The sequence below is a fragment of the Pinus tabuliformis genome, chromosome 5_1 (assembly GCF_031772625.1).
Source record: "Pinus tabuliformis cultivar Carrire ecotype Pingquan chromosome 5_1, CPIR1, whole genome shotgun sequence".
Taxonomy (NCBI): domain Eukaryota; kingdom Viridiplantae; phylum Streptophyta; class Pinopsida; order Pinales; family Pinaceae; genus Pinus; species Pinus tabuliformis.
The window spans coordinates 391,954,827-391,964,129 of NC_142305.1; the positions used below are offsets into that span (position 1 = coordinate 391,954,827).

At 37.8% G+C, this 9,303-nt stretch overlaps 1 protein-coding gene across 1 annotated transcript; it reads left to right on the top strand.

Annotated features, from left to right (window-relative positions):
* Nucleotides 1-1,981: 1,981 nt before the first annotated feature.
* LOC149165107 (large ribosomal subunit protein eL36y-like) lies at nt 1,982-4,588 on the top strand. The gene is made up of 3 exons (XM_089432242.1): nt 1,982-2,138; nt 2,250-2,449; nt 4,266-4,588. Exons 1-3 carry the CDS (start codon nt 2,037-2,039, stop codon nt 4,294-4,296), a joined length of 333 nt encoding a protein of 110 aa, XP_089288368.1. The 5' UTR covers nt 1,982-2,036; the 3' UTR covers nt 4,297-4,588.
* Nucleotides 4,589-9,303: the final 4,715 nt, after the last annotated feature.

Here is a 9,303-nt window from a genome sequence, read left to right on the forward strand (position 1 = left end):
GCGCAGTCTCAGGCGTTCATGCTAGTCAGAGAGCGCAGAGATACCATGTCAGAGGAATATCAGACATAGGCAGAGCAGCGCAGGATAGAGCAGCACAGTGCTCAGGACAGAGGCAGGAGTTACAACTATTTTTTTTTTAGAACCTGGGACCTGTGCTCTAATACCATGTCAGGCCAGGGTAACTCCAGAATAAGCAGAAGAAAAACTGATATGTTATTTCATTAGAGAACTATTGTTTATATACAAAAAAGGAGACGGAACAGTTCATCTTCTTGATGACTGTTCACGTTCCAGTTCACCCATCCGTTGAGGATTAGGTGTCAACACCTTTTAACACAACTCACATGCAAACTCTTACTAATAAATTTCCACAATTAATTTACACATTGGAAATTTTAACAAAATATACATTTTCTAGGTTCATTGCTGCTTCTTCAGGTCTTCGATGCCTCCAACAAATTTCGATGCATCTTCAAATATGGAATGACAACCACAATGTTCTTCACAATATTATATTTCTTTTCTCACCTCATCCATTACAATCTACTACTTGTATTTTTCAATTGAAACTTGAAAAAGGATCTTTGAAGATCAAGAGACATTCTTTGTTACAAACATTGTACTTTCTGTAAATTCCACCTAATGTATATCACTTGGCTTCATCTTCCACCGTTACATGCAATCTTGTTTATTAAATATTATTATATTGTACTTTCTCTAAATTCCACCTAATGTATATCACTTGGCTTCATCTTCCAACGTTACATGCAATCTTGTTTATTAAATATTATTATCAATAACCTTTCCCATGTAAACTACTACTAATGAATTTCCACAATTAATTTACATATTTCAAATATTAATAATACTTCTACATCACTTAAAAAAATTAATTTCAACTATAGAATGACAACCATGAGGTTGTTCACAATGTCGTATCGTTTATTTCAACTCTTCCATTACAATCCACTAGTATTTTTTAATAACGCCATAAATATGTAACATATGGAAAAACATAATCTCCAAATACAAAAAAAACCCTTAAAATAATGAACAAAAACATGTTCACATAAACAACAACTACTACATGGATAATGGATAACCTCTACATGACATTAACTATAACTCATTATCATCCACCATTGCTTTCAAGAATGTCCATTCACATGTTGCTATTCTTCCAAACACTACTATTACTTACAAAATATCCATATTCAAAACACACATAACTAATACTTTCAATTGTAACTCAATATGATCCACCCCTTGCTTTCAACAATGTCCATTCACATGTCACTATTCTTCTACACACTAATTTTATTTACAAAATATCCATATTCAACATACACATAACTAACAATTTCAATTGAAACTCATTATCATCGACCCTTGCTTTCAATAATGCCCATTCACATATCACTATTCTTCCACACTCTATGTCTCACTGCTTTTCCTTTACAACATTAAGTGCAAATGCTTTTCCTTTGCAACATTAAGTGCAAATGCTAGTTACTTTATGCCTTACTGCTTTTCCTTTGCAACATTAAGTGCAAATGCTAGTTACTCTATGCCTTACTGCTTTTCCTTTACAACATTAAGTCAAAATGCTAGTTACTCTATGCCTTACTGCTTTTCCTTTGCAACATTAAGTGCAAATGCTAGTTACTCTATACCATACTCTTTTCGTTTGCAACATTTAAATGCAAATGCTAGTTGCCCTATGCATTAGAGCTTTTCCTTAGTAACATTAAGTGCACATATTAGTATACTGCTTTTCGTTTGCAACATTTAAGTGCAAATGCTAGTTACCCTATGCATTAGAGCTTTTCCTTGGTAACATTAAGTGCACATGCTAGTTATACACCCTCTGCAGTCTCAACATTGACTTAAAAACCTAAATTTAATTTAATTTAATTTAGCGTGCACATAAATTTCATTAAATTTAATTTAGCTCGGCGTAGTGAATTTGCATTTTATTGAGAGGTCTCTCACCTTCTGTACACTCCTTTTCTCGCAAGAAAGAGGAGGCGGCAACCATGGCGCCTGCGCAGCCGAAATCAGGGATTTTCGTAGGCCTGAACAAAGGGCATATAGTTACTAAGCGCGAGCTAGCTCCCCGCCCCTCTGCCAACAAAGGGGTAAATGCTTTCAGTTTTTTTTAATGGACATGTGGGTTGTATTTTTCGGGCCATAGAGTTCAGTTTTCTAATCGATTTAGTCGGGATTTTGTTTTTTCATCGTTTCTGCAGAAAAGGAGCAAACGAACAGATTTTGTGAGGAAGTTGATAAGGGAAGTGGCAGGTTTTGCCCCATACGAGAAGCGGATCACCGAGTTGCTGAAAGTGGGGAAGGATAAACGTGCTTTGAAAGTGGCGAAGAAGAAGCTGGGAACCCACAAGAGGGCTAAGAAGAAGCGAGAGGAGATGTCCAATGTCCTTAGAAAGATGAGGTATGGCTAAGAGCTCTATTCCATCCCCGGTTCAAGCTTTGGAATTTTTTATTGATTACTAGGGTTTTTAATTACATTTGTTGTTTGGCACAAGCCCTGGAGTTTACTGGTCTAGCAAGATTTCGAATCTCCTTGAGGGCAGTTTGGATTTGTCTTACACGCTTCCATTATTTTAATGCTCTATGTTGATGAAAAAAATTGCCAATATTCAAAAGAAAGACAGAACCCTAGTGTGGAAGGCTGTACCCGAATCCCCCTTTCAGGGTTACTTGATGTTTTACAAAGCATAGGATCTAATGATACCTATCTAGACCTACATATAATCCTTGGAAAGCGGGACTTCGTTCATAGAAAGCCCAGCCAAGCTCCTGATCAACCATTCTAACGTTAATCTGTAGGGGAATATTCTCTCCAGTGATATTCCTCTGTTTTTTGGCCACACACTGAGATTCAACCTCCCTTCATGGCTTGGTCTACAATCATCTCGCCTGCCATCGATGAAACCCTGACAGGCACTTGGGGATAGCACCTTTCAGTGGATACAGGGCCCTACAGCAATGGGGAACAGCCACTCTGCTGAAGTAAACGCGGAGCTGGCGAAAGTATCTAGAACATTTGGACTTGAACCCGAGACGTCTCCGGGTCGCGTAGACCGCTCTTTTTTATGAACCAGCAAAGAATACATAATTTGATGGCGTTTGCAATATCCTTCCACATGTGGAATACCAGAGTGCTTTCATTAAATTAAAATATTAACTGGCTCGTTGGTTAGTCGAGAATGTTCCCTTCCACTTCTTCATGGGCTTATTGGCAATTGTCTCTATTCAATCCAATCCATTAGCTAAATGATCCTGTTATCTTTATTATTACTAGATCTGGAGAACACATTAGAGCTTCGTTTATATTTTTTAATACATATATTTTCTGATCCCAATCTTGATCCTGAACCTTGCAACTAATTAAACCCGGTCTTTTTAACTCTTGTTGGACCCTGCTGGGTTTTGTTTTCAAGTCTTTGAAAACATTTTGTGCAATCCTTCATAAAATGATAAGGAAAACACTAGATGAGTCGAAGTGCATTTTTTCCTGCTCGCTGCTATTTGGGATTTGCCGCTTTTTGGAGTTTAATGAGACTTCACTCGTTTGTGAATTTGGAGAACTCTTCTTGATGATTTGTATCGCCATCCCTGAATTCTAAATGGGTGAAGTACATTTTGTCCAGGATTTGGAGGACTCTTATCGACGATATGTATCCCTATCCCGGAATTTTGTTTAAGTGGATGCTCTCGCTCGCTCTCTCTCTTCTCTTAAGAAGGATAATCATATGGTCCACTTTTGTGGACTCAGCTGCCCACAAAGGGTTAAACGGGCTTTTGGTGTCACGGGAGTAGCTGCTTCACAAAAGTTGTGTACGACTTTCACACCTTGGCCTCATCTCTTTTTACCAGGAGTGAGGGGGGGACCCCCCTAGATTTGAATCCTTGGGTGGCTGAACAATCCATCCTGTTCACCATTGAATCAACACTCTAACACCACTCTATTGGCTCGTCAAATCTTTAAATGTTTTCTGATAACTTTAAACTCTGATTTATACCAACTTCTGTGGTTATCAGGGTTTTTTCCACAATCGCTTCAATTTGATAGGTTTGGTGTAGCATTGTTTTTGCTGTTGATGGCTTCATTGTTGATTGCAAATTTGTCCTTTTGGATTTATGCTAGTTGTTATTGACAGGTGTATTTTAATTTGACATTTCTGTTGTCTATCTGATCTTACTTGTTACAATAATTAATACTCCCCCATCGACATATTTTTCAGGGCTGCTGGAGGTACCGAGAAGAAGAAATAAACGACTAGCGTTGTTGGACAGATTTTGCGGCGTATAACTTGGTTTAGTTTTTTCCTTAGCTGGAGAGAAGTTAGAGATTGCATAGGCTGAAATAATTTAATTAGTATCAATGCATTTTGTGCAACTGATAAGGTTGTTATGCATCGTTAAATTCTCATTCTGATTTCACTCTTAATGCATTGATGATGTCTGGATGTATTATTGATTTTTATTGTTAACATTGAACATATTTTGGCTGGAACGGCTGGGTAGAACATTTACATTTTTATGGCGGAATTTTAATATTTTTGGAGTTTGTTGTGCTGTGTGTTACAGCTTGTTATTTTATTATTTTATTTTGCTTTCTGATCGGGACATGGTTTCGATTAGTGTTCAATTGAAGAACTGTATACCATTGCCCAATGTTGACTATTGGACGGAGAAGAGTGCTTGACAGAGTTTGTTGTTTGGAAGGGTCGGTCTTTATTCTGAAGTTAAAAATGGCCACACAGGGCCAATCAACCCTACACGAAGTTTGACATCTCTACGGTACTGTTGGTCCAATCCTACACGAAGTTTGACATCTCTACGGTACTGTTGGTCCATATTGCAAAAATATTAAACTTTTCTCACACATGGTTACCTTGTTGGTTTAATAATTATGTTACGTACAGGCTATAAGACTAAACCGAACATTGAACATATTTTCGTTGTAACAGCTGGGTAGAACACTGACAATTTTTATAGTGGGCTTTTAATGTTTATTATTTTTGAAGTTTGTATTGTTTCGTACAGCTTTTAATTTTCCTTTTCCTTTTTGGTTGGAGGTGTGGTTACTATTATTGTTAGATTGAAAGAATTGCATACGATTGACAAATGTTTGATCTATTGGATGAGGGCGGGGGAAGTTCTGCACAAAGTTTGTAGTTTGAAGTTCACTCTCTATCCAAAAGGAAAAAATGGTCACACAGGGCCACCTGACCCAACACGAAATTTGACACGACTATGCCTAACATATTAGGTTGGACAAAGTCCACCTTGCAAAATTGTCGAAAAGCTCCCACATAGGGTTGCGCTGTTTGGTTTAATAATTCTGTCACCTAGAGGCGAATAAGATAAACCAAACAATGCCCACATAACCCTAGTAGGTGATATCAGTTTTCAAACCGAAACAAAACGATCCTTCTTATTGTGTAGACTGTAATAAATTTACTCTTGGGATAAAAATTTACATGTCCATTGCCACGCAGGAGTCATAAGATATAGAGGACTTTGGATAGAAGTCCCCATTTGTATATCTCAGCTCGAGAGGTTTCAATTTTGTTTTGGTGGTTGTCTTATAAAAGCTTAGAGCAACCAAACGGTTTCCCCCATAGTCACAGGTAGTTGTAGCAAATAAAGATAAAATCCTCTAGCAGTCAAAGTTACTTGTTTAATAAAGATAAAATCTTATAGCAGTCAAAGGTAGCTGTAGCAAATAAAGATTAAATCCTATACTTGAGCTATAGATTGCAAGAAAAGTTTCAGCGACTAGTTATTGCCATTATATATCAGTAGCTATGGCAGGCTCAGCTTGACTTTTTCCATCTCGGTGAAAGGAGGCACGGGTTGGAAACTACCCCTCCAATTTTGTCCTTGATGCCTCTTCCGGTATTGTATTAGGGCTACAAGTGTTGTCACAGTTTCAGGCACTGTATTAGGGCCAGCAGTGTTGTTACAGTATCCGTGTTTATTCTGTTTTAATAATAATTGTAGCTAGTACAAGCAGATATAATGATGGCTCTAATCACCTTTACTACAAGGTATACTATGATCTTTGGCAGGCGCTTGTATTAGGCGTAATTCTCTTTTTACTGTGATTGGAAGAACTGTATTTGCTGGACACCAATATGAACAGGCATGCAATATATCCGTGTGCTTCTTACAGCGGTTATTAATGTCACTGTCAGCAACACTTGTCTTCATTTTTTATTATTGTCACTATCAGCAACACCTCTTCATTTTTGTTTCTTATTATTGACCATGACAAAATCAAATCTTAGTAGGTGAACACTGAATACACTTTAGCTTGTTTATGTATTTCCTTGGATTTCTTTGTTCCTAAGGTTTAAACTTTACCGTTTCTTTTTCTATATTATTGCCTATGTTCTTAGAATTTTGTCGATAAAGCCAAGTTCTACTTCCTAGCAACATAATATACGTTGTGAGCATGTCACGGTCGATATATGGTTACCATCTCACAACAGGAACATATGAATTTTGGCCTTATCATAGGCTTCCCATTACGAAATGTTAATTACGAATTGAATAAGCCTGCAACAAGAAATGGTAATGGCATTTGGCAAAGGATTATAAAGGAAAAATACCTTAGGAAGCAATCTGTAATGGAGTGGATAAAGGCTGGGCCACGAACTTCTTGCTCCGTCTCATATATATGAAATAGTTTGATGAAAGTCAAACACTGGTTGATTGGGAACTTGAGATGGGAAATTGGATCGGGCTCATTGGTGGAGATTGGTCTAGTTCCTATTAGGGGTTTTTTCTGGTAATCATACTCTGCTTATCCCTCTTATCAGGGTACATCCATAATTTGGGTATTTATTTTTTAAATCAGATTCAGGTTGCATATGATCTCATTTTTCACTATCCTTCTTGGATATGCTCTAGGGATTTGGGTTTATCATTTTTCAATATCCTTCTTGGATATGCTCTAGGGATTTGGGTTTATCATTTTTCAATATCCTTCTTGGATATGCTCTAGGGATTTGGGTTTATCATTTTTCAATATCCTTCTTGGATATGCTCTAGGGATTTGGGTTTATATGGTGAGTTGGCTGAGGTATGGGACATGGATGTGATCAACTTATCACTGGCTGATATCACACTAGTGGAAAAGATATCTTCATGTGGGATGGTAAAACTGTACAGGGTCAGATCACTCTTAAGGAGGCTTACAGGTATTTTACACTTGCTCATCAACGTTTTGAGGATAGATTGTGGTTCAGAAAAAATTGGAATTGGAACGTTCCCCAAAAGTTCAAATGCTTAAACCTTGTCGCTCTAGTCCAATGATGGGGTTTCATCTGAGTGTCAGCGTTTGTCATAGGCTTCTCCCCGGACAGCTATACCTTTGCCTTTTGCTTCTGTTGTGGGAGAGGAGGGGAGCCAGGCTGGTGGGAGGAGTTTAATTTTGCTGAGCTTTCCATTGAGCTGGAGGTTGCTGGAGTGAGAGGGACCAGAGGGACCAGAGGTAGTGAGCTAACAAGTTCTGAACTGCCCAGTGACGGTCGCCTAAATGCTTGCACTCCTCAGCCTCCGTTGAGGCCACCAAGCAGCGAATATGGACGGAGATGTCCGGGTCAAACAATTCCATATTTTCATCATGCCATGGAGAGCGGGGTGGACCCCGCCCGCACGGCCTCCCCTTTGGGCTCTGCCACTTTCTTTACCATATTTGCTGGCTGATAGTCAGTGTGCTTGAGACATAGCCTTTGAGATTTGTGTCCGAGAACAATGGTTCTGCTGTTGCTGTTATTGCCTGTCCCCTGCAGGAAGTAATGAAGGATAAAACTGTCAAACAGAGCCCGATGTATTAATTGAAGTATCAGAGCGAATGTAAGGACAATCACAAGGAGGATTCCTCGCATCCGAGCGAATGTAAGGACATTCACAAGGAGGATTCCGGAGGAATGAGCAGGACGATCTGAATTTACCAAGGCATAATTACCCCTATGGGAAATTTGCGGTGCATGATCGTATTTGACGTGAGAGCTGCCCTGCAAGGCTTGATAGAGCTAGTCGACCAACATCCTACGAGTTTATCCTACGAGTTTAAGTGAGGTTGCTTGAATAAAGTAATAAATTATATTGGTAGTTCAATTGATCAGGGAATCTGAATATCCTAATAAATAAATATTTTAATGAATCTTTTAGTACGGAAGATTACTTTGAAGGGATGATATTGGCCATGGTATTTGTTTAGTCATATGGGCATAGTGACGAATATTTATGATAAGAAATCATAAGTGTATTTTCAAAAGCAAGATCGAGGAACGGGAGGAACAGGTGTAGAGTTGGGTGATGGCGTCATTTGTCTTATAAATGAAGTAGTTTTTTTCCCTCTCTAGTTTGAAAAAAAATACCTTCAGTTTTTTATGAAGATTTTGAGATGCTATGTAAAGTTTGACCAAAAAAATACGTTTAGTTTTTTTATCAAGATTTTCAGATGCTGCTCAAATTCAATCTAAGTGATAGCAAGGTACTAACATTATAATCTAACTAAATTGTGAACTTTGGTTAGATGTGTGTGATAATGAGACGCTGTGTGAGCATTGTAGTTTTGAGGAGGCTTATATGATGAAGGAATGGCAGTATGTTATGATCGAGGAACAATTCTAAAAACAATTATGTTTAAGAAATTGCTTTTGGATTGATGGCAAAATCAATAATTGATTTGAGATGGTTGTATATAAAATATGCTATTCATTAGAGTGTTGAAAAATACCATACAAAGTTTGCTTTGCAAGAGACTTTTTATAGAAAGTGGGAGTTGATTATGATGAGACATTTGTTTTAGTGTCTTGGTATACTTTTATAAGGCCCACTTTTGCATTAGCAATAAGTATATGGGTGTAAAGACAACACTCTTGAATGGTTTGATTAAGGAAGTCTATACTAGTGAGCTTACATGTTTTGAGGTGCATGTATGTGATACCAAGGTTTGCAAGTTGAATAACTATTATGAGGCACCATGAGCTTGGTACTACAGGGATTGATGAGTGCATAATGAATTTGGAGTTTAGCAAGACAAGTGCTTGCCCAATTTTTTGTTATTTGTTTGATGAAATTGATTTGGTTCTATTGTTTCTATATCTAAATGCCTTGATTATTACAAGTAGTTCAAAGAAAGTTTATTATAAATTACAATCAAAAGCTGACAAGTGAATTTGTTATGTAGGATTTTGGTCATTGTTACTTTTTAGGGTTGAAGGTTTGATAGGATTTGGGAGAGCTCTTCCTTGGGCAAGG